Source organism: Artibeus jamaicensis, unplaced genomic scaffold, assembly GCF_021234435.1.
Source record: "Artibeus jamaicensis isolate MK-2021 breed Jamaican fruit bat unplaced genomic scaffold, CSHL_Jam_final scaffold_461, whole genome shotgun sequence".
Taxonomy (NCBI): Eukaryota; Metazoa; Chordata; class Mammalia; order Chiroptera; family Phyllostomidae; genus Artibeus; species Artibeus jamaicensis.
In genome coordinates this window covers 5,026,117-5,052,628 of record NW_026522045.1, presented here as the reverse complement: position 1 = coordinate 5,052,628, position 26,512 = coordinate 5,026,117, and the positions used below count along the sequence as shown (strand labels likewise).

Genomic DNA, 26,512 nt, shown 5'->3' with positions numbered 1-26,512 from the left:
TGATGTGCCTTGGTGTGTTTCTTCTTGGGTCCAACTTCTTTGGGACTCTCTGAGCTTCCTGGATTTCCTGGAAGTCTATTTCCTTTGCCAGGTTGGGAAAATTCTCCTTTATTATTTGTTCAAAAGTTTTCCACTGGTGGCTGTTCCTTTCCCCCTTCTGGTACCCCTATAATTCAGATGTTGGAGCGTTTAAAGATATCCTGGAGGTTCCTAAGCTTCTGCTCATTTTTTTGAATTCTTGCTTCTTGACTCTTTTCTGTTTGGCCATTATTTGCTTTCTTCTGGTCCCCTCCATTGATTTGAGTCCCATTTTCCTTTTCATTGCTATTGGTTTCCTGTGCAATTCCATTCATTTCAATTAGTTTAGCCTTCATATGTTTTTCTAATTTGTTGCTATAATCAACCAGTTCTGTGAGGATCCTGATCATCAGTGTTTTAAACTGTGCATCTGAGAGTTTTGCTATTTCTTCATCACTTAGGTTTATAGGCTCTGGGGCTTTGAGATCTTCTTAAGTCATTTTTGGTCTGTTCATGCTGTTAAGTACGAGGAGCGGCGCCTTGGACTCCCAGGTCGCTGGGTTGTGAAGCTGGATGTGGGGGCGTGGTCAGAGAGGGAGAATGGCGGCCCCCTCTGCTATTTTATGCCTCTGGGTGAGGAGCAGAGCCTTAGGTGGTTCACCAGGGCAGGGCCACTCAGAGTTGCTGGTTTATGATGCTGTATGTGGAGGCAGGGTCTGAGCAGGGAAATCACGGCACCCTCTGCTGCCACTCGCCACAGGGGCCTGCTGGCTCCCGTCCAATCGCCCACTCCCTCGCTTGTCTATCCACATACGAATGCGCAGCCACAGTCAACCCATAGCCCTGCCCCCTCGCTGTTTCCCTGTGGTCGCTCTCTGAGTTGCCCACCAGGTCCAACCCTGCGCCTGGATTCTGCGCACCTGAGTCCGTCTGACCGAGTTTTCCTGTGCAACCCCGCTCCACCAGCTGCTGGTTTCACCCCTCTTACTGGTCAGGCTGAAGAATTTGTTGTTATCAGACTTCTGAATTGTTCAATTTTCTGTGTTCTGGCTGTGTTTTCTGTTGCTAATATTTAATAGTCTCTAAACTTGGTTGTGTGAGAAAGCACGGCGTCTCCAACTATGCCTCCATCTTGGTGGAAGACCCTCCTACTTTGTTCTTCTTTCTCCAAATTTCTGCAGCTATTCTGGGTCATTTATGGTTTGATATAAATTTTTAAAGTGTTGTATATCTGTGAAATATGTCATTCTTATTTTAATAAGGATTGCGTTGAATCTATAAATTGGTTCGGGTAGTGTGGACATTTTGATGATGTTAATTCTTCAATAGAACAATGATCATCTTACATGCTTCTGTTCATATGTGTTTTCCTTAATTTCTTTCTTCAGTGTTATATAGTTTAATGAGTACAGATCTTTAACCTCCTTTGTTAGGTTTATTCCTAGGTAAATTATTTTTCTTATTGCTATAGCAAATGGAATTTTTTTCCTAGTTTCTTTTTCTGATATTTCATTGTCAGTATACAAAAATGCCTTTTATTTCTGAATGTTGACTTTGTATTTCTCTCTTATGCCAAATTCACATATTAGTTTGAGTAGTTTTTTGGTGGAGTCTATAAGGTTTTCTGTGTACACTATCATGTCATCAGCAAACAGTGACAGATTCACATCCTACTTTCCAATTTGGATGCCTTTTATTTCCTCTCCTTCTCTGATCACTATGGCTAAGACATCCAATACTGTGTTGAATAGGAGTGGTGAAAGCAGACATCCTTGTCTTGTTCCTGATCTTAGTGGGAAAGATTTTAGTTTTTGCCCATTGAGTATGATGTTGGCTGTAGGTCTCTCATATATGGCCTTTATTATGCTGAAGAATGCTTGCTCCATTCCCACTTTGTTGAGTGTTTGTATCATAAATGGGTGCCATACTTTATCACATGCTTTTCCCCCATCTATTGATATGATCATGTGATTTTTGTGTTTCATTTTGTTTATCTGATGTATTACATTAGTTGATTTGCAAATATTATACAATCCTTGCATCCCTGGGATGAATCCCACTTGATCATGGTGTATGATCTTTTTAACATATTGCTGGATGCAGTTTGCCAATATTTTATTGAGGACTTTAGTGTCCATATTCATTAGCGATATTGGCCTGTAGTCTTTTTTCTTTGTTGTGTCTTTAACTGGTTTTGGGATTAGGGTGATGCTGCCTTCATGAAGAAAGTTTGGGAGTCTTCACTGTTCTTTTGAAATCTCTGTGAGGGATAGGGGTGAGCTCTTCCTTAAATGCTTTGTAAAGTTCTCCTGTGAAACCATCCAGTTCAGGGCTTTTGTGTCCAGAAATTTTTTATTACTGCTTCAATTTATCAGCTGTTATTGGTCTGTTCCAGCTTTCTGCTTCTTCTTCATTCAGTTTTGTAGGATTATATTTTTGTAGAAATTTGTCCATTTCACCTAGGTTTTCAAATTTCCTGGCATATAGTTCTTCATAGTAATTTCTGACAATCTTTTGTATTTCTGTGGTATCAGTTGTATTCTCTCTTCTTTCATTTCTGATTGTGTTTATTTGTGGCCTCTCTCTTCTTTTTTCTTGATGAGCCTGCTTAAAGGCTTATCAATTTTTTTAATCTTTTCAAAGAAGCCGCTCCTAGGATTGTGCTCTTAGTCTCTATGTCATTTAATTCTGCTCTGATCTTGGTTATTTCCTTACTTCTACTGGCTCTTGCCTATCTTTGTTATTGTTCCTGGAGTTCTTAGAGGTATAGGGTTAGGTTGTTTATTTGAAATATTTTTATGTTTTTTAGGTAGGCCTGTATTGCTATGAACTTCCCTCTCAGAGTGAATGTCACAGTTTCCCACAAGTTTTGGATTGTTGTGAGTTCATTTTCATTTCTTTCCAGAAACTTTTTGATTTGTTTCTTAATCTCATTCTCGATCCATTCATATTTGAATAGTGTGGTATTCCATGTCCATGATTTTTAGTGTTTTGAGGTTTTTCCTTGGGGTTAGTTTCTAGTTTCAGTGCCTTGTGGTTAGAGAAAATGTTTAATATGATTTTAATTTTCTTGAATTTGTTGAGGCTTGTTTTGTGATCTATTATGTGGTCTGTCTTTGAAAATATTCCATGTGCATTTGAAAAGAATGTGTATTTTGCTTCTTTGTAATGAAAGGCTCTGTATATATGCCAGTTAAGTCCTTTTGATAGGGCATTGTTCAATGCTACAATATCCTTGTTGATATTTTGTTTAGAAGATCTACACATTTTTGACAGTGGGGTGTTAAAATCTCCTACTATAATTGTGTTGCTGTCAATATCTTCTTGAAGCCCTCCACAATATTCTGTACATATTTTGGTGCTCCTGTGTTGGATGCATGTATATTTAAAATGTTTATGTCTTCTTAGTGGAGTCTTCCCTTGAGTATTATGAAGTGACCTTCTAGGTCTCTTTTTATGGCACTTTTTTGAAGTCTATTTTGTCTGATATGAGTATTGCTACCCCAGTTTTTATTCCTGTCCATTTGCTTGGAATATTTTTTCCTAACCCTTCACTTTCAGTCTGTGTAGGTATTTTGTTCTGAGGTGGGTCTCTTGTAGGCAGCATATGTGTGAGTCATGTTTTCTTATCCATTCAGCTATTCTATGTCTTTTGATTGGACCATTTAATCCATGTACGTTTAAGGTTATAATTGATAGGTACTTATTCATTTTCATTTTAGTTCCTTCATAGCTATGTTCCTCTCTCTATCACTCTTTTTTTTCCTTTTATTAAAACTGGCTTTTAGCATCTCTTGCATGTCTGCTTTGGAGAAGGTGTATTCTTTGAGGCTCCTTTTGTCTGGGAAACTCCCTATTTCACCTTCCATTTTAATTGAGATTTTTGTTGCATACAGTAGTCTTGGTTGCAGGCCCTTTTTAAAAAAAACAAAACTTGGAATATTTCTTGGCATTCTCTTCTTGCTTGGAGTGTTTCCATTGAGAAGTCAGCTGCTAATCTTATCAGGTCTCCCTTGTATGTTACTTCCTGCTTCTCCTTTGCTGCCTTTAAGATTCTCTTTTTGTTTTAGAATTTTGCCATTTTAATTATGATGTGTCTTGTAGTGAGCCTCTTTGGGTTCCTCTTGATTGGGACTCTCTGTGTTTGTTGGATTTCATGACTTTTTCTCTTATCAAATTAGGGTAGTTTTCCATCATTACTTTTTCAAACAGGTTTTCTATCCCTTGCTTTTCTTCACCTTCTGGTATCCCTATTATACAAATATTGTTATGTTGTCCTGCAGTACTCTTAACATCTCTTTGTTCTGAGCCTTTTTTTCTTTTTCTTACTATTTCTGGGATTTTTTTTTACCTTGTCTTTTAGCTCGCTGATTTGATCCTCTGCTTTATCAAGCCTGCTTTTGATTCCTTCTTTTGTGTTCTTCAAGTTACAAATCGTATTATTTATTCCCTTTTGGCCCCTGTTTATAGTTTCTATTTCCTTTTTCATGTTGATATACTTTTCAGTGAGGTCATCATAGTTTTCCCATAGTTTTTGGTTATTCTCTGTGAACTCATTGAGCTTCCTTATAGCCATTGCTTTGAACTCAATATATGATAGTTGACTTGCCTCTATTTCATTTAGCATTACTTCTGAGGCTTCCTCCTTTCCTTTCATTTGGGGTTTCTTTGTCTTCCTATTGTTTGTCAGACTGTTCTTGTTAGCCTCTGCTTCTTAAATTGATCTGTTCTGACTCCCTGAGTTTGTGGTGTGAACTTCTATGGTAGGAGTCATATGAGTCTCATTGGTGCACTCTCCTTTGTTCCCTGAGCTTGCTGCTCTTGGGATGTCATTTATGTTGTCTCTCTGTATGTCTTTGGGTTTTGGTTATTGTTCAATCTTTGCTTGGTGGGTCCTTCCCTCCAGCTGGTTGGCTGAGGGTCATTCTGCCCACATGTCTTGTGTGCTGTTGTGCAGGTGTGGACAGGTGGTGTTGAAGCTTGTTCTGTCTATTTGAGATTATAAGGTTTCTCTCTCCCTGTTGTTTAGTTGTTTGTTCTGGGTAATTTCTCCACCATTTAGTTGTATTTCCAGATTGGTCCTGGGTGGAAGTACATGTGGCTTCCACTCACTCCTTTACCATCTTCCTTTATTATTTGTTTGTGGTTCATTTGTTCATGGTTTCTGTCTTTCAGCAAGTTTACTGGTGTTACAATTCCCACCTACTTTTTTATGTGATCTGCAAGACAAGGAAAGGGTCCTCAGGAAAAAGCAATCAAGCCCACAATCTGATCTCAAAATTTGAGCTTCCAGACCCAGGGTTCCAGCAAAGGTGGGAGCACAGGGGGCTGGAGACACTTAAGGAGATCTGTTTGTCAAATATTAATTGACTATAAAGGTGTGGGTTTATTTCTGTTTTGTTCATTGAAGTATGTGTCTGTTTTCATGTCAGTACCATGCCATTTGCATTACTATTGCTTTGTAATATAGTTTCATATTAGGTAGTGTGAGTCTACCAACTTTGTTCTTCTTTCTCGGATCGCTGTTCCTGTGCAGGGCCTTTTGTGGTTCCATATAAATGTTTGAAATATTTGTTCTAGTTCTCTGAAATATCATTGTAACATTTTTAAAATTTCATTTATTTATTTTTAGAGAGAATGGAAGGAGGGAGAAAGGGAGAGAAATATTAATGTTTGGTTGCCTCTCCTGCACCCCCTACTAGGGACCTGGTCTGCAACCCAAGCATGTGCCTTGACTGGGAATCAAACTGGTGACCCTTTGCTTTGCAGTCCAGTGCTCAATCTCCTGAGCCACACCAACCAGGGCTTGAAATGTCATTGTAATCTTGATAAGAATTGTGTTGAAACTATGGATTGCTTTTTGCTCAATATGGGCATTTTGGTGATGTTAATTCTATATGTGAGCACAATATGCACTTCCATTTATTTTGTATTTCCTTCAGTTTGCTTTTTCAGGGTCTTACAATTTTCTGAGTACAGGTCTTTCACATCTTTGGTTAGGTTTATCCTAGGGTTTATATTCTCATTGTAGCAATTGTGAATGGGATTGTTCTCTAAATTTCCATTTCAGTGAGTTCATTATTGGCATATAAAAATGCAACTGATTTCTGGAAATTAATTTTGCATCCTGCTACTTTGCTGAATTCATTTATCAGCTCTAGCAGCATCTTGGTGCAATTTTGGGAGTTCTCATTTTTTAAAATGTTCTTCTATTACAGTTGTCCCAGTTCATCCCTGTTGCTCTCCCCTACCCCACTGAAACCCCCCTGCTCCCACAGTCAGTTCTTTCCCTGCAGTCCATGTCCATGGGTCCTTTATACTTGTTCCTTGATAGAGTTTTCTCTTCTTTCCCAAATTAGCCTGCTGTACCCTCCCATCGGGTTACTGTCAGTCTATTGCTAGTTTCCATGCCTCTGTTTCTATTTTGCTCATTTGTTTGTTTTGTTCATTAGTTGTCACTTATATGTGAGATCATATGGTATTTGTCTTTCACCAACTGGCTTACTTCACTTAACATAATGATCTCCAGTTCCATCCATGCTGTGACAAAAGGTAAAAGTTCCTTCTTTCTGCTGCATAGTGTTCCATTGTGTAAATATACCACAGATTTTCGATCCACTCATTTACGGTTGGTCACTTAGGCTGTTTCAAGCACTTGGCTATTGTAAATAATGCTGCTATGAACCTTGGGGCACATAGGTTCTTTTGAACTAATGTTTCAGGATTCTTGGTGAATAGTTCCAGCAGTGGGATGATTGGATGAAAAGGCAGTTCCATTTTTAGTTTTTTGAGGAAATTCCATCCTCTTTTCCCTGGTGGCTGCACCAGTCTGCATTCCCACCAACAATGTACTAAGGTTCTTTTTTCTCTACAACCTTGCCAGCACTTGTCATTAAGTGATTTGTTAAATGGTGGCCATTATGACCATTGTGAGGTGGTATCTCATTGTGGTTTTAATTTGCATGTTTCTGATGGCTAATGACATTGAGCATTCTTTCATATACCTTCAGGCCTTCTGAATGTCCTTCTTGGAGAAGTGTCCATTCACATCCTTTGCCCATTTTTTTACCTGGATTGTTTGTCTTCCTGCTGTTGAGCCATATATGTTCTTTATATATTTTGAAGATCAACCTTTGTCTGAGGTATTACTGGCAAAAATGTTTTTCCATGTGATTGGCTACCTTTTCATTTTGCTGATGTTTTCATTAGTTGTGTTGAAGCCTTTTAATTTGATGTAGTCTGATTCATTTATTCTTTCCTTTGTAGCTCTTTCCCTAGGAGATATATCAGCAAAAATATTGCTGTGTGGGATATATGAAATTTTATTGCCTATGTTTTCCTCTAGGGTTTTCATGGTGTCACAACTTAGATTTAAGTATTTAACCATCTTTTTAAAAATAGATTATTTATTTATTTTTAGAGAGAGGGGAAGGGAGGATTAATGAGAGGGAGAGAAACATCAATGTGTGGTTATCTCTCATGCTCTCCCTACTGGGGACCTGGCCTGCAACCCAGGCATGTGCCTTGACTGGGAATCAAACCACCAACCCTTTTTAAAAAAAGATTTTATTTATTTATCTTTAGAGTGGAAGGGAAAGAGAGAGGAAGAGAAATATCAATGGTTAGTTGCCTCTTGAGGGTCCCCCACTGGGAACTGGCCTGCAACCCAGGCATGTGCCTTAGTGGGAATCAAACTGTGGCTTTTTGGTTTGCAGGCCCATGCTCAATCCACTGAGCTACACCAGCCAGGGCCCAGCAACCCTTTGGTTCACATGTCAGCACTCAATCCACTGAGCCACACTAGCCAGGGCAACTGAAAAGACATTACATATGATGTTACATCTTGAGTTTATTCTGGTGTATGGTGTAAGTTGGTGGTTGAGTTTGATTTTTTTGCATGTACCTGTCCACACCTACCAACATCATTTATTGAAAGGGCTGTTTTTACTCCATTTTATGTTCCTGCCTGCTTTGTCAAATATTAATTGACCATAGAGAGCTGGATTTATTTCTGGGCTCTCTATTCTGTTCCATTAATCTATGTGTCTGTTATGATGCCACTGCCAGACTGTTTTGATTTTAGGGACCTAGTAATATAGTTTGATATCAGGTGTTGTGATCCCTCCTACTTTGTTCTTCCTTTCAAAAGTGCTGAGGCTATTTAAGATTATTTATGTTCCATATAAATTTTTGAAATACTTGTTCTATATCTGTGAAACAAGTCATTGCTATTTTAATAGGGTTTGTATAATATCTATAGATTGCTTTAGGTAAAATTGACATTTTATGATATTTATTCTTCCAATACATGAACATGGTATATGCTTCCATTTATTTGTGTCTCCCTTAATTCCTTTCTTCAGTTTTCTATAGTTTTATGAGTATAGGTTTTTTACTTCCTTTTACAAAGAAGCAGCTCTTAACTTTATTCCTATGTACTTTTATTTTTCTTGTTGCTATATTAAATAGGTTGTTTTTCATAGTTTCTCTTTCTGATATTTCATTGTTGGTGCACAAAAATGCCTTCAATTTCTGAATATTGACTTTGTATCCTGTGTTTTGCCAAATTTACTTATTAGGTCAAATATATTTTGTGGAGCCTATAGGGTTATTTTTTAAGTATACTATCATGTCATCTGCAAATAATGACAGTTTTACTTATTTCTTTTCTATTTGAATGCTTCTTATTCCTTTTTCTTGTCTGATTGCTGTATCTAGGACTTCCAATACTATGTTGAATGAAAGATAAGAACGAACATTCCTGCCTTGTTCCTGATATTAAGAAGAATGCTTGTAGTTTTTGCCTATTGAATATGATGTTGGCAGTGGGTTTGTCATATGAGGTCTTTATTATTTTTAGGTATGTTCCCTCTAATCCCACTTTGCTGAGAGTTTTTAACGTAAATTGAGTCTGCATTTTATCTAATGCTTTTTCTGCATCTATTGATATGATCATGTGGTTTTTATCATTCATTTTTTTCTGGTGAATTACATTTATTGATTTGTGAATGTTGTACCAACCTCCATTCCTGGAATAAATACCACTTAGTCATGTTTTTGATGCATTGCTGTATTTGATTTGCTAATATTTTGCTGAGGATTTTAATGTCTATGTTTATTAGGATGTTGGTCTATAATTTTCTTTTTTTGTAGTATCTTTATCTGGTTTTGGAATTAATATAATTCTGGCCTATTAAAATGAATTTGGGAGCCTTCCCTCCTTTTGATGTTTGTGAAATAGTTTGAGTGGTTTTTGTTTTTCTCTGAATGTTTAGTAAAATTCACCTCTGAAGCCATTCAGTCCAGGGATTTTGTTTGTTGGGAGTGTTTTGATTACTGCTTCAGTTTTCCTAGGTGTGGTCTCTCTATGAAGATTGTCTGATTTTTCTTGATTTAGTTTTGGAAGATTGTATGTTTTAAGAATTTATACATTTTGTGCAGTTTGTCCAGATGGTGTAATATAATTGTTCATGATATTTTCTTACAATCCATTGGTGTCAGTAGTTATTTCTTGCCTTTCATTGCTGATTTTATTTATTTGCATCCTCTCTCTTTTCTTCCGCATGAGTCTAGGTAAAGGTTTGTCAATCTTCTTTATCTTTTCAAAGAAGCCGCTCTTGGATATTTTGATCTTTTATATCTTTTTAGACTCTATTTATGTTGGGATCTTTATTATTGCATTCCTTCTACTCACTTTGGGTCTTGTTTGTTGTTCTTTTTAAATTCTTTTAAGTGTAAAGTTAAATTTTTTTTTTAGCTTATTTGTTTGTTTTTGATAGGCCTATAGTGCTATGAATTTACCTCTTTGGATTGGTTTCCCAGTTTCCCACAGATTTTGGATTCTTGTATTGTCATTTTAATTTGTTTTTAGTTATTTTTTATTTCTTTCTTGATCTTTTTTTTGGCCCATTCATTGTTTAATACCATGTTATTCAGCTTCCATGTGTTTGCATGTTTTTCAGTGTTCAGCTTGTTGATTTCTAGTTTTATAGCATTGCAGTCAGAGAAGATGCTTGATGCGATTTCAATCTTCCTAAATTACTGAGACTTATTTTGTTTCTCATATGTGGTCTACCCTAGAAAATGTTCGATATGTACATGAAAAGTATGTATATTCTGCTTTTTCTGGGGTGAAATGCTCTGCAGATAATTAAATCCATTTGATCTAGTGTGTCATTTAAGGCCACTCTCTCCTTATTGATTTTCTGTCTGGAAATTCTATGTATTGAAGTCATTGGTGTGTTAAAATCCCTGCCTATGGGTACATTTCTACATTTCTGTTTATCTCTTCCTTTATGCCAATCAAGATTTGCTTCGCATATTCAGGTGTTCCAATTTTGGGTGCAAAAATGCTTATTTCCTTTATCATTATATAGTGTCTTTTTTTTTAGTCTCTCACATTATATAATTTCTTTCCTTTGCCTTGGTTTTAAAGTTAATTTTGTCAGATATAAGTATTGCCATCCCAGTTTCTTTTCTTTTCATTTTCATTAAATATCTTTTTCAATCCCTTTATTTTTAGCCTGTGTGTATCTTTCAACCTGAGATAGGTCTCTTTGAGGCAGCATATATATGGGTCTTGTTTCTTTCCTTTTTTAAAAGCATTTTTAAAAATTTAATTATCGTTCAAGTACAGTTTTCTGTCCTTTACTCCCATCCCAGCCTTATGTCTTTTGGTTGGAGCATTTAAGCCATTTCCATTTAAGGTGATACATATTTAGTACCATTTTATGGTTAGAGTATTTCCTCTTTTTTCCTTCTGTTTTTATTTTTTCTTAAGGCAAACCCTTTAACATTTGTTGCAATACTGGCTTGCTGTTAATAAACTCCCTTTGCCTTTTGTTGTCTGGGAAGCTCCTTTTTCCTCCTTTAATTTTAAATTATAACCTTGCTGGGTAATGTAGCCTTGGTTGTAGGCCCTTTGAATATTTCATGCCACTCTCTTCTAACCTGAAATCTTTCTGCTTAGAAATCAGGTGACAGTATAATTGGTGTTCTTTTTTATGTAACTACTGGTTTTTCTCTTGCAGCTTTTAGGATTCTCTTTTTATGTTTAATCATTTTCATTTTAATTAAGGTGTGTCTCAGTGTAGGCCTCTTTGGGTCCAACTTGTTTGGGCTCTGTGCTTTCTATGCTTGTGTGTCTTTTTCCTTCAGGAGATTAGGGAAGTTTTCAGTCATCATATCAATTCCTTGCTCTTTTCTGCTTCTGGCATTACCATGATGTGGATGTTGTTTATGTGTCATATTGTTTAAAATGTCTCTTATGTTCTCCTCATTAAAAAAAAATTGTTTGTTTTTGCTGCTCTGTCTGGGTGTTTCTTTCTGGCTTGTCTTCTAAATAACTGATTCAGTCTTGTGCTTCATCTGTCCTACTGTTTATTCCTTCCAGTGTATTATTTGTTTCAGATATTGCATTCTTTGTTTCAGACTGGTCCTTTTTTATGGTTTCTATGTCTTTTTTCACACTGTTGAGTATCCTTATAATCTTTATAAACTCTCTGTCTGATACATTACTTTCTGCATTTCATCATCATCTTCTTCACTCTTCTTCTGGATAATTCTCTTGTTCTTTCTTTTGGAGTCTGTTTCTTTGTCTTCCCATTTTTGTCTGCTCCTTTGTATTTGTTTTATGTATTAGGTAGATCTCCAAAGACTCTGGTGTAGGCCTTTGTCAGATGCTGCTTGTGACTGGTCCCAGTCAATCTTTTTGGAGCTATCTGTAATCCAAAGCATGTGGCTCCCTCTGTTGGGCCTGTTTGTGTGCAGAAAGAACCAGGCTCTATACCAAGGCTGGCTTTTATCTACACTGGACCCCAGGGAGGTTCAGCTGAAGTCTCATAGAGCTCCCAGATATCTACTTTAGTTGTAAAACTAAAGAGTGATATAGGCTCAAGCTCTAATCAACAGCCCTAAGCTCTATACTGTGGGACAGAATTATTCCTGTAGATGGGGCTATTGCTTTCCCTCAGCCTGATGCCATTCAGAGAGGAGTGTTCTACCTGAGAAAGATGACTTCTGCCATATGGGGAATGACTTAGCATGGGGATCCTGGTGGCTGCTAATTCAGTTCTCTCCACAGAGGCATGAACCCCAGACTCCTCTAAGTGTCTGTAGTCCACTCTGCCCTGCCTCTGTTGGATCCAGGGTAAGTGGCTGCCATTGAAATTTTGTACATTGTGCTTTTAAGAGCCTCTTTGATCTTCAGCTATCTCTCCCAGACAGACAAAAACCCTGCTGCTTTTTACAGCTGGATGGTATTTGGGTTCCTTTCTGCATCTGGTATTGTAGGCTGGGAGCCAGATTAAGGTTTAGACCTCACACTTCTAAGGGGTAATCCCTGGCTGCTGAAATACCCCTTTGGAGCTTCATCTGCTTCCCATGGGAGCCCAGCCAGCCCTCTCCCACCTCTGCATTGTCTACCAGTCTTGTTGTGGTGAAATTGTTTCTTCTATCTGCCTGTGGTTAGAAGGCCTCTCTCCAGCTAGTTTTCAGTTGGTTATGCTAGATGATTTCTCCACAATTTTGTTGTAATTCCAGATTGGTCCTGGGAGGAGGTTAGTGTAGCTTCTACTTACTCCTCCAGCATCTGGGATTCACATATTATTTTTTTCCTAAATTGAAGTAAAATTTACACAGTATCAAATTAGTCATTCTAACACTTTATACAATTCAGTGGCTTTTAAGTATTTTCAGAATGTTCTGCAACTATCACCACTGTCTAATTTTAGAACATTTTCATCACTCTGAAAAGAAATCCTATACCTATTAAGTAGTCATTCCCCATTTCTCCCAGCTGCTAATGTACTTCCTGTCTCTACAGATTTGTCTATTCTAGACATCTTGCATAAATGGAGTCAACAAAATGTGGCTATTTGTGTCTGGCTTCTTTAACTTAGCATAATGTTTTTGAGGTTCATCCATGTTGTAGTATGTATCAGAACTTCATTTCTTCTTACCGTCAGTAATATTTTACTGTATATATAAACCACATTTCATTTATCCATTCATCCATTTATGAATATTTGGGTTGTGTCCCCTTGTTGGCTATTATGAATAATGCTGCTATAAACATTTGTGTAAAAGTTTTTCTGTGGACACATGTTTTCAGTTCTCTTGGATATATACCTAAGTGTGGGTTTGCTGGATCATATGGTAATTCTATAGTGGGATTATATTTTTAAAAGCTCTGTTTGGCTGTTGAATTGAGGATAGATTGTGTGGGGACAAGGACATAAGTAAGAAGTTCAGTTAGGAAGCTATTGCAACCACCCAGCAGCTAGATCATGATAGTTTGGACCAGAATAATGCAGTGGAAAGGGTGAGAACTGGTCAGATTCTAGATATACATTGAGGATAGAGCCAAGAACATTTGCTAACACACTAGATGTGTACTGAGAAAAATGGGAGTCAAGAATGATTCTTAAGATTTTTCACCTGAGAAAAGAATGTAGGGAGTAGCTATTTAATGAAATTGATGGAAGAGCAAGTTGTGGGGAGGATTAGAGCTTTGGTTTTGGACTTGCTGTGTTTGACATTCCAAGTAGAGATGTCAAGTAAGCTCTTGAAAATATAAGTCTGGCATTTGAGTTAGAGATAAATATAGGAGTTATTAATTTACAAAGCAATATACAGATTCAATGCAATACCTATTAAACTACCAATGGCATATTTCACAGACATAGAACAAACACTTCAAAAATTTATATGGAACCATAAACGACTCCGAATAGCAGCTGCACTTTTGAGAAAGAAGAACAAAGTAGGAGGGATCACAATACCTGATATCAAACTATATTACAAGGCCACTGTAATCAAAACAGCCTGGTACTGGCATAAAAACAGGCACATAGACCAATGGATTAGAACGGAGAGCCCAGAAATAAACCCAACCCTCTACAGTCAATTAATGTTCGACAAAGGGGGCAGTAACATAAAATGGAGTAAAGATAGCTTCTTCAACAAATGGTGTTGGGAGAACTGGACAGCTACATGCAAAAAAATGAAACTTGAGCACCAACTTACACCATATACCAAAATAAATTCAAGGTGGATAAAAGACTTAAATGTAAGTCGTGACACCATTAAAGTCCTAGAGGAGAACATTGGCAAGAAAATCTCAGATATTTCACACAGCAACATTTTTACTGGTATGTCCCCTAGAGCAAGGAATATAAAGGAAAGAATAAACAAATGGGATCTCATCAAAATAAAAAGCTTCTGCGTGGCTAAAGAAAACAGTATTAAATGAAAAAGACAACCAACTGTATGGGAAAACATATTTGCCAATGATACCTCAGACAAAGGTTTAATCTCCAAAATGTACAAAGAACTTACATGACTCCACTCTAAGAAGACAACCAACCCAATTAAAAAATGGGAAAAGGACTTGAACAGACACCTCTCCAAGTAGGACATACAGAATATCCAGAGACACATGAAGAGATGCTCAATATCGTTAGCTATCAGAGAGATGCAAATTAAAACCACAATGAGATACCACTTTACACCAGTCAGGATGGCTATCATAAACAAAGCAACAAACAACAAATGTTGGAGAGGTTGTAGGGAAAAGGGGTTCTTAGTTCAGTGTTGGTGGGATTGCAGACTGGTACAACCATTATGGAAAACAGTATGGAATTTTCTCAGAAAAATAAAAATCGACCTGTTTTTTGACCCAGCAATTCCACTGCTAGGATTATATCCTAAGAATCCTAAAACATCAATTTCAAAGAACCTATGCACCGCAATGTTCATGGCAGCACAATTTACAATAGCCAAGAGTTAGAAGCAACCTAGGCGCCCATCAGTAAATGAATGGATCAAAAAATTGTGGTACATATACACAATGGAATTCTATGCAGCAGAGAGAAAGAAGGAACTACTACCCTTTGCAACAACATGGATGGAACTGGAAAGCATTATGCTGAGTGAAATAGGCCAGGTGTTGAAATACAAATACCATATGATCTCACCTTTAACAGGAAGCCAAGCAACAGGATCAAACAAGCAAGCAGAAAAAAAACAAAGACCCTGAAATAGAGAACAAGGGGACAGTGACCAGAGGGGAGAGGGAAGGGAATTTAAGGGGAAAAAGGGGGAAGGATTTGGAGGAACAAAGGAAGGACACAGGGACGAGAACTAAGGGCGGTGGAAATGGGAGGGAGGTGGGGAGCACGGGGCGGGGGAGGCTGGGATGGGAGAGATAGACAAAAAACTGTACTTGAAAAGTAACTAAATAAAATTAAAAAAATAATATGAGACTAGATAAGATCACTTAGGAATAATTCTAGATAGTAAAGAGAAGCAATGCAAGGAATAAGCCTGGACATATTCAAATGTTAGAGGTATAGGACACAAGGAAAGACTAGCACAGGAGACTGAGAAGGAGTAGCCAATGAGGTCAGAGGAACAGGATAGTTTGATGTCCTGGCAGCCAAGTGAAATTACTTCAGATAATTTTTTTTCTTGCTGCTCTCACAATTTCCTTAAGGTAAGGGGCCCAGGAATTGTGTCCTATCCTTTAGAGATGAAGATTGTTTTTTTGTTTGTTTGTTTTTTGAATGCCTAGGGTCATTCTTAAGCTGAAAAATATTTCTGCTCTTCTGAATACTGTCTTTAAACCATACTGCTTATTTATATATATACTTTAAGCCCCACTGATGGTATTTAGTCAAGAATTCAGTCAATAAATATGTGAGTGTCCACTCTATGGTAGTTTCTCTTCTAGTCATTGGGAACACAGCAGTGAACAAGATACATGATCACTGATCTCACAGAACTTAGTCTAATGGAGAAAGACATTAAACAAATCATTTGTTTAAATTACTGAAGAAATTAATTTCCTTAAAGACAAACAATTAATTATACATGTGATAACTGCTACAAAGAAATCAAAATGCTTTAAAAGCACAAAGGAAGGTTATTAATGCAACCTTGGAGTGGCATGGCCAGAGAGTTATGAAGGGATTAACATGTAAGGAGAGACCTGAAGAAGGAGTAGATTTATCCAGATGAAAAAAATGACTATTGTGGAAAAAACATCCCGGGCAGAGAAAACAGGGAAGAGGGAGAGTGTTGTCATATTAAGGGAACTGAAAGAGCTTCATCATTGTGGAATTTAAAGTATAAGATGAGGTCCTTTGTCCATGGGCAAAGGACCTGAACACACTTATCCAAAGAGGACACACAGAAGACCCAAAGACATGAAAGGATGCTCAGCACCACTAGCCATCAGAGAGATGCAAATTAAAACCACAATGACATACTACTTCACACCAGTTAGAATGGCCAGCATAAACAAATCAACAAACGAGTGCTGTCAAGGTTGTGGAGAAAAGGGAACACTAGTACAGTGTTGGTGGGAATGTAGACTGGTGCAGCCACTGTGGAAAACAGTATGAAACTTCCTGAAAAACTAAAAATGGAACTGCCATTTGACCTGGCAATTTCACTGCTGGGATTATACCCTAAGGACCCTGAAACACCAATTCAAAAGAACCTATGCACCCCAATGTTCATAGCAGCACAATTTTACAATAACCAAGTGCTGGAAACAACCTAAGTGCCCATCAGTAAATGAGTAGATCAAAAAACAATGGTATATTTACATACTGGAGTATTATGGAGCAGAGAGAAAGAAGGATCTCCTACCCTTTGTGACAGCATGGTTGGTCTGGAGAGCATTACGCTAAGTGAAGTAAGCCAGTCAGAGAAAGACAAATACCATATGATGTCACCTATAGGTGGAACCTAATCAATAAACATATAAGCAAAATATAACCAGAGACCTTGAAATAAAGAACAAACTAACAGGAACCAGAGGGGAGTGGGGGAAAGGGTTAATGGGGGAAAAAGGGGAAGGATCATCAAGGAACCATGTATAAAGGACACATTGGCAAAGCCAAAGTGGGGTAGGAACAAAGGCGGGAGGTGTGGATGCATGGGGTGGAAGGGATTGATTAGGGGAAAATGGAGACAACTGTGTCTGTACAACAATATAAATAAATAAATACATAAATATGTAAATAAATAAAGTAAGTAAGTAAGTATAAAGTGAGGTGGAGGGTAAAAGATGAATCGTGAGAGGTGAGCAGGGATCGAGTCATAAGTATTTTCTTGACGTGCTAAGGAATTTGGACTCAATCCCAATAACAATGGGGAATCACTGGACAGTTTTAAATTTATCTTAGAAAAATAATTTAGGCTATCATTGTCAATGGGTTGGAAGGAAGCCTGATGCCTGGTGGGAGAGCCCACTTCCTTTATGTCTTGGCTTTTGGGTTTTATTCTAGTGTGCCATTTGAAGTGCCCAAGCTGAAAAGTGGAAAGAGTGGACTGGATGCTGAGAGTGAGAGTCTGGATAGCTACACAGCTGACTCAGATAGCACATGCAGGTGAGATCTCCTAAAGTCCCTGTGTATCTGCTCAACCCAAGTTCCCACTTTGTTTTCCAGCATGAGGATGTAGGAGACCTATACCTTCAGTGTTCCTGATTTCTCCTCAGCAAGTCAAATGAAGTCTTCTCTCTGACCTTGCTACAAATCTTTCTATAGTCCTTCAATGGTTGTCTCTCATCACAGCCTTCAGGAGTACCCTAACTTCCACAGGTTGCTGCACCTTGGAAGGAGTCTTCTTGGACCATCAGAAACATGATGTTGTCCTTTAGGAATGTTCATGTTTATGCAAAGTTGCTTATGTTCCTTCAAGGGAAATCTGATGTGAAATTTACCTTCTGGATTTGGTTACTACAATGACCCCAGTCCAGTGGCTCTCCTTCCATACAACTTGGGTCTCTAGCTAGAACAGGAAGGAGAAGAGGTAGTTTTGCTTTAACTTCTCTATCTATCTTCAGGAGAGACTCTCTGGATAAATCTGGCCTTTTTCCAGAATGGAAGAAGATGTCTGATCCCAAATCTCAAGTAGAAAAGGTAAATACCTCTCTCTCTCCTCCCACTTTCTCTTCACTCTCTCCCTCCCTGCTCTGTCATTTATTAAGAAGAATTTAAATGAAAAATTCAACTGCATAAATTTTACTTCAGATTCTCTTCAGAGCATTTTCTAAGGTTCTACTTAAAACAAGAGAAAGTATGTTTTGTACTACTTCCTAGGATTAAATTAAATTCCCAAGATTAAGCTTTCCTTTAAGTTTGTAATAGTTTAGTGAAACTCAGTGCTCTTTTTTTATTTTTACTAACTTTAAAAAAATTATTTTTCTATTACAGTTTACATTCAATAATATTTTGTTTTAGTTTCAGGTGTACCACATAATGGTTACACAATTGTACTTTATGAAGTGAACACCTCAATATTTCATGTACCCACCTGGTACCACATGTAGTTATTACAATATTATTGACTATATTTCCTATGCTATAATTTATAGTTTGTGATTACTCTGTAACTACAAGTTTGTACTTTTAATCACTTTACCTTTTCCAGTGGGTCCCCAAAACCTTTTCCTCCAGCAACATCTGTCTATGAATCTGTTTCTATTTTGTATATTTTTTTGTTCTTTAGATTCCACATATAATTGAAATCATATGGTATTTTTTTCTGTGTGTGACTTATTTCATTTAGCATAATACTCTCTAGGTCCATCCATGCTGTCAAAAATGGTAAGATTTCATTCTTTTTATGGCTGAATAATATCCCATTATATATATATATATATATATATATATATATATATATATATATATATGTGTGTGTGTGTGTGATATATATATGTGTATATATATGTATATATCACTACTTTTTTACCATCTTGTCTATAGATGAGTACCTAGATTGCTTTCATATCTTGCCTGTTGTAAATAATGCTGTAATGAACATAATGGTGCATATGTTCCTTCAAATTAGTGTTTTTGGCTTATTTGATTGAATACTAAGATGTGAAATGACTGAGTCATAAGGCAGTTCCACTTTTAATTTTTTGAGGAACCCACATAATTTTCTAAAGTGGATGAACCAAGTTACAATCTCATCAACAGTTCATGAGGGTTCCCTTTTCTCCAGATCCTTGCCTACACTTGTTGTTTGTTGATTTATTGATAATAGCCAATCTGACAGATGTGAGGTGATATGTCATTGTGGTTTTAAGTTTCATTTCTCTGATGTTAGTAGCATTGGCCATCTTTTCATATGTCTCTTGGCCATCTGTATGTCCTCTTTGGAGAAATGTCTATTCAGAGCTTCTACCCACTGTTTAATTGGATTGTTTTGTTGTTATTGTTGTTGTTAACTTCTCTGAGTTCCTATTTTATTGTTAAACTTTTAATTTTTTATTTTTAAAAATTTTTATTGTTCAAATATAGTTTTCTGCATTTTCCCTATACCACTCCCCCTCCACCCCAGCCATCCCTAGCTGATTCCCCTGATTCCATCCCCCCTTGGTTTTGTCCATATGTACTTTATACTTGTTCCTCAAAACCCTCTCCCCATTATCCCTTCCCACCTCCCCTCTGGTTACTGTCAGTTTGTTCTTAATTTCATTGTCTCTGGTTATATTTGGCTTGTTTATTTGTTTTGTTGATTAGGTTTCACTTATGGGTGACATCATATGGTATTTGTCTTTCACCGCCTGGCTTATTTCACTTAGCATAACGCTGTCCAGATTCATCCTTGCTCAAAGGGTAGGAGCTCCTTCTTTCTTTCTGTCAGATAGCATTCCATTGTTTAAATGTACCATAGTTTTTTTTAAAGATTTTATTTATTTATCTTTAGAGAGGAAGGGAAGGAGAGAATGAGAGAAACAATGTGTGGTTGCCTCTCATGAGTCCCCTGCCAGGAACTGGCCTGTACCCCAGGCATGTGCCCTGACTGGGAATCAAACTGTGATCATGTGGTTCACAGGCCCATGATCAATCCACTGAGCTATGCCAGCCAGGGCTAAATGTACCATAGTTTTTTGATCCATTCATTTACTGATGGACACTTACATTGCTTCCAGCACTTGGCTATTGTAATTTGTGCTGCTGTGAAAATTGGAGTGCATATGTTCTCATGGATTGGTGTTTCAAGGTTTTTAAGATAAAATCCCAGCAGTAGAATTGCTGGGTTAAAAGGCAGTTCTATTTTGTATTTTCTGAGGAAATTCCATACTATTTTCCACAGTGGACATACCAGTCTGCATTCCCACCATTGGTGTACTAGGGTTCGCTTTTCTTCACATCCTCCCCAACATTTGTTGTTTGTTGATTTGTTTATGATGGCCATTCTGACTGGTGTGAAGTGGTATCTCATTGTAGTTTTAATGTGCATCTCTCTGGTGGCAAGTGATGCTGAGTATCTCTTCATATGTCTCTGGGCCCTCTGTATGTCCTCCTTGGAGAAATGTCTGTTAAGGTGTTTTGCCCATTTTTAATTGGGTATTTTGTCTTTCTTCAGTGGAGTTGTATGAGTTCTTTATATATTTTGGAGATCAAACCTGTGTGTGAGGTATCATGTGCAAATATGTTTTCCCATACAGCTGGTTCTCTTTTAATTTTGCTGCTGTTTTCTTTAGCCATGCAGAAGCTTTTTATTTTGATGAGACCCCATTTGTTGATTATTTCTTTTATGTCCCTTGCTCCAGGGGACCTATGGGTGAAAATACCCATTCTACCGTGTGGAATATCTGAGATTTTCCTGCCTATCTTTTCCTCTAGAACTTTTATGATGACTCAACTTATATTTAAGTCCTTTATCCACCTTGAATTTACTTTTGTGTATGGTGTAAGTTGGTGATTGACTTTCATTTTTTTGCAGGTAGCTGTCCAGCTCTCCCAACACCATTTGTTGAAAAGGCTATTTTTACTCCATGTTATGCTTCTGACCCCTTTGTCAAATATTAATTGACCATAGAGACTTGGGTTTATTTCTGGGCCCTCTGTTCTGTTTTATTCATTTATGTATCTGCTCTTTTGCCAATACCAGGCTGTTTTAATTACAGTGGCCTTGTATACAGTTTGATATCAGGTATTGTGATCCCTCCTACTTTGTTCTTCTTTCTCAAAATTGCTGCAGCTATTCTGGGTCATTTTTCAAAATTGCTGAGGCTCTTTGGGATCAATTAATTTTCCATATAAATTTTTGAAGTGTTTGTTCTATATCTGCGAAACATGTCATTGGTACTTTTAATAGGGATTGCATTGAATCTATAAATTGATTTAGGTTCTGAATTCTTTTTTTTTTTATGTGGGCGGTATGTTTTATTTAACCCAGTATACCCAAAGTATTATTTCAACGTATAATCAATATAAACATTATTAATGAGATACATTACTTATTTTTTTAACTTTTTTATTGATTATGCCATTACAGTTGTTCTATTCCCCCCCTCCATTCCCCTCCACCCTGCATACCCCTCCCCCACCATTTCCCCCTTTAGTTCATGAACATGTGTCTCAAATTCTTTAGATTCTGTATTTCCCCTACTATTCTTACCCTCCCCCCTATCTATTTTCTATCTACTGTCTATGCTACTTATTTTCTGTACCTTCTCCCCCTCTCTCCTCCTCCCACTCCCCTGTTGCTAACCCTCCACGTGATCTTCATTTCTATGGTTCCACTCCTGATCTAGCTGTCCTCTTAGTTTGCTTTTGTTTTAGGTGTGGTTGATACTAACTGTGAGTTTGCTGTCCTTTCACTGTTCATCTTTTTTATCTTCTTTTTCTTAGGTAAGTCCCTTTAACATTTCATCTAATAAGGGCTTGGTGATGATGAACTCCTTGAATTTGATCTTATCTGAGAAGCACTTTATCTGCCCTTCCATTCTAAGTGAAAACTTTGCTGGATAGAGCAATCTTGGTTGTAGGTCTTTGGATTTCATGACTTGGAATACCTCTTTCCAGCCCCTTCTTGCCTGTAAGGTCTCTTTTGAGAAATCAGCTGACAGTCTGAAGGGAACTCCTTTGTATGTGACTGTCCCCTTAGCTCTTGCTGCTTCTAGGATTCTCTCCTTCATTTTAATCTTGGCTACTGTAATGATGATGTGCCTTGGTGTGTTTCTTCTTGGGTCCAACTTCTTTGGTACTCTCTGAGCTTCCTGGATTTCCTGGAAGTCTATTTCCTCTGCCAGAATGGGGAAGTTCTCTTTTATTATTTGTTCAAATAAAGTTTCCACTTGTGACTCTTCCCCTTCTGGTACCCCTATAATTCGAATGTTGAACGTTTAAAGATGTCCTGGAGGTTCCTAAGCTTCTCCTCACTTTTTTTTTTTGAATTCTTGTTTCTTCATTCTTTTCTGTTTGATCATTTTTTTCTTCCTTCTGGTCCACTCCATTGATTTGAGTCCCAATCTCCTTTCCATTAGTATTGGTTTCCTTTGTATTACCATTCATTTCAATTAGTTTAGCTTCCATATGTTTCTCTAATTTGTGACTAAAATCAACCAGTTCTGTAAGGATCCTGATAACCAGTGTTTTGAACTGTGCATCTGAAAGACTGGCTATTTCTTCATCACTTAGATCTATCGGTTCTGGGGCTCTGAGTTGTTCTAGAGCCATTTTTGGTCTATTCACGCCATTAAGTAAGCGAAGCGAAGCCTTAATTGTTTACCAGGATGGGGAGACCCAGGTCGCTGGTTTGTGACGCTGTGTGTGGGGGCGTGGTCAGAGAGGGAGCAATGGCGGTCCTCTCTGCTAGCCCAGTCCATCCAGTCACACCACTCACCCTGGGCCTGTTTATCTGATCGGAATTGTGCGAGCCTGCTGCCCCACGCAGGCTCCTCTCCTCACTGGTTTATCTGCATGCAGATGCGCGACCAACAGCAGACAGCCCGCCGCGCCTCTTCCCTGTGTGCTCCCGTAGCTAGACCGCGATCTGCACCTTCGGCTGCTTGCGCACCACCTGTTCGCGCACCACTTGTTCGGGGATTTTTTCTTGCCAACCTGCTCCGCTAGTGGCTTCGCTCCTCTTACCGGTTTAGCTGAGCATTTAGTTGTCTTTGGGCTCCGTATTGTCGATTTTCTGTGTGACTTGGTTGTGTTTATTGTTGTTAAAAATAGTTGTTCTTAGATTTGGTTGTGCACAGAGGCAAGGTGGTTCCACCTACACCTCCATCTTGGTGGAAGTCCTCTAGGTTCTGAATTCTTTATAAATTTTGGATATTATCAGATGTATCATTAGCAAATAAGTATTCAGTAAGTATTCTTTTCATTTTGTTGGTGATTTCCTATGTTTTGAAAAAAGTTTTTATTTTAATATAGTCCTACTTGTTTACTTTTTTTTTGTTCCCCTTCCTTGAGGAGGCATATCAGAAAACATATTACTAAGGGAAATATCAGATTGCTTAATGCCTAAGTTTACTGTTAAGAGTTTTATGGTTTTGGGTCATAAACTTAAGTCTTTAATCCATTATTCTGGTATGTGGTATGAGAAGGTGATCTAGTTTTTTTGTTTTTTGTATGTGTCGATTCATTTTCCCAATACCGTTTATTTACATATATATATATATATATATATATATATATTTAATTCTCACCTGAGAATATGCTTATTGTTTATTAATTTAGTGAGGGAGAGAGAGAGAGAGAAGAAAAGAGAAGAGAAGAGAAAGGAAGGGAAGGGGAGGGAAGGGAGATATGAGAGAAGGGTATGAGAGAAAAACATCTATTGGTTTCCCCCTGTACAGGCCTTGACTGGGAATTGAACCCATAGTCTTTTGGTTTATGAGACAAGGCTCCAACCCACTGAGCCATGGAGGGAGGTCCCAAAAATGATTTCTCAAACAGATTGTCATGACCCCATTGGTTCTTCCTTTGCTATGTGTTAATCATATTGTTTTTATTTTATTTCTGGGCACTGTATTCTGTTCCACTGGTTTATGTGTCTGTATTCATGCTGGTACCATACCGTCTTGATTACTATGGCATTGTTGTATGGTTTGATATAAGTAGTGTGTTACCTCCAGCTTTGTTCTTCTTTCTCAAGATTGCTGTGGCTATTAGGGATCTTTTGTAGTTCCACAGATTTTTGAATTATTTGTTCTAGGTCTGTGAAATATGCCATTGGTATATTGATAGGAGTTGCATTGAATCTATAGATTGATTTGGGTAGTATGGAAATTTTAATTATGTTAATTTAACTTCCTGAGCATAGTATACACTTCCAATTATTTTTATGTTCTTCAGTTCTTTTATTCTTCAATGTCTTAACAATTTTCTGAGTACAATTTTCTTCAATGTCTTAACAATCCTTTAACCAAGGATTTTTACATCCTTGGTTAAATTTATTTCCAGTATATTTTTCATGTAATTGTAAATGGTATTGTTTTCATAATTTCCCTTTGAAAAATTTTTTGTGGTTACTATATTAGTGTTGTTCCGATTTTTCCCCTTTGCCTTCTTCTGCCCAGCCAACCACCCACTCCCACAGTTAGTTCCCATGTGGGACATGGACAGTGTTGTACATGTCCATAGGTCATTCAAACATGTTCTTTTACTGTTCCCTTCCCCTTTCTTCCATCATTATCCACACCCTCCCCTCTGGTCACTGTAAGTCTGTTCCATGTTTCCAGGCCTATGGTTCTATTATGCTCATTAGATTATTTTGTTCGTTAAATTCTTCTTATATGTGAGATCATATGATATTTGTCTTTCACTGATGGCTTATTTCACTTAGCATAATAATCTTTATTTCCATCCATGCTGTTGCAAAAAGTAGGAGTTCCTTCTTTCTTTGTGATGTATATTATTCCATTGTGTAAATGTACCTTTTTTTTAAAAAAAATTTATTTATTTATCTTTAGAGGGGAAGGGAAGGAGAGAGCGAGAGAAACATCAATGTATGGTTGCCTTTCATGCGTCCCCTGCTGGGAATTGGCCTGCAGGGAACTGGCCTGCAACCCAGGAATGTGCCCTGACTGGGAATCGAACCGCGATTGTCTGGTTCGCAGGCCCACGCTCAATCCACTGAGCTACACCAGCCAGGGCTGTAAATGTACCATTTTTTGATCCACTCATTAACTGAGGGGCAATCAGGCTGTTTCTAGCACTTGACTGTTATAAATAGTGCTACGATGAACATATGGGTGCTTAGGTTCTTTTGAACTTGTGATTTTGGATTCTTAGGGTATATTCCCATCAGTAGAATCACTGTGTCAAAAGGCAGTTCCAGTTTTAATTTTTTGAGGAGATTCCATACTCTTATCCACAGTGGCTATACCAGTCTGCCTTCCCACCAACAGTGCACTAAGGTTCCCCTTTCTCCCCATCCTCGCCAGCACTTGGTGTTTGTTGATTTGTTAATGATGGACATTCTGACAGGCGTGAGGTTACATCTCATTGTGGTTTTAATTTGCAACTCTCTGATGGCTAGTGATGTTTAACATCTGTTCATGTCTATGGGCTATCAGTATTTCCTTCTTGGAGAACTGTCTACTCAGGTCCTTTGCCCATTTTTAATTGAATTGTTTGTTTTCCTGGTGTTGAGTCAATTGAGTTCTTTATATGTTTTGGAGATTATATCCTCCTCCAGTGTATCATTTGCAAATGTGTTCTCCCATACAGTCATTTTTATGATGGTTTCTCTGGCTGTGCAGAAGCTTTTTAATTTGATGTAGCTCCATTTGTTTATTTTTTCTTTTATTTCTCTTGCTCTAGGAGATATATCAGCAAAAATATTGCTGCATGGAATATGTCAAATTATCCTGCCTATGCTTTCCTCTAGAACTCTTATGGTATCATGACTTGTATTTATATTGTTCATACATTTTGAGTTTATTCTGATGTATGGAATAAGTTGGTTGTTTAATTTTTTTTGCATATACCAGTCTAGTTCACTCAACAGCATTTATTGAAGAGTCTAGTTTTACTCCATTGTATTCTTCTGCCCCTTTTGTCAAGTATTAATTAACCATTGAGACCTGGATTTATTTCTGGGCTCTCTATTCATTTCCATTGATCTATGTGTCTATTTTTATGCCAGTACCAAACTTTTTTATTACAGTGGCCATTTAGTATAATTTGATATCAGGTATTGTGTATCCTCCAACTTTGTACTTCTTTCTCAAGATTGATGAGGCTATTTAGGGTCATTTTTGGTTCAGTATACATTTTTGGAATATTTGTTCTAGATCTGTGAAATATACCATTAATATTTTAATAGGAATTGCATTGAATCTATAGATTGCTTGGGTAGTATGGACATTTTAATGATGTCTATTCCTCCAATCCATTACACAGTATATATTTCCATTTATTTGTATCTTCAACTTCTTTCTTCAGTGTTCTATAGTTTTTTGAGTATAGGTCTTTTACCTTCTTGATCAAATTTATTCCTAGGTACTTTATTTTTCTTGTTGCTATAGTAAATGGGATTTTTCCTTTAATTTCTGTTTCTGATATTTCATTGCTGGTATACAAAAATGCTATTGATTTCTGAATATTGACTTTGTATTTCACTATTTTACCAAATTCACTTATTAGGTCAAGTAGTTCTTTGGTGGAGCCTATAGGGTTTTCTGTGTGCACTATCATGATGTCTGTGAAAAATGAGTTTTATAACCTCCTTT

At 37.5% G+C, this 26,512-nt stretch overlaps 1 protein-coding gene across 12 annotated transcripts in view; it reads left to right on the top strand.

Annotated features, from left to right (window-relative positions):
* The window catches only part of SYTL4 (synaptotagmin like 4), a 104,850-nt gene that overhangs the window by 42,918 nt on the left and 35,420 nt on the right, over positions 1-26,512 (top strand). For all 12 annotated transcript variants that reach the window (XM_037143787.2, XM_037143788.2, XM_037143780.2 and 9 more), the window contains 2 exons: positions 17,313-17,414; positions 17,873-17,948. In XM_037143787.2, coding sequence (XP_036999682.2) covers positions 17,313-17,414; positions 17,873-17,948 — 178 coding nt within the window. The remainder of the gene's footprint in view (positions 1-17,312; positions 17,415-17,872; positions 17,949-26,512) is intronic.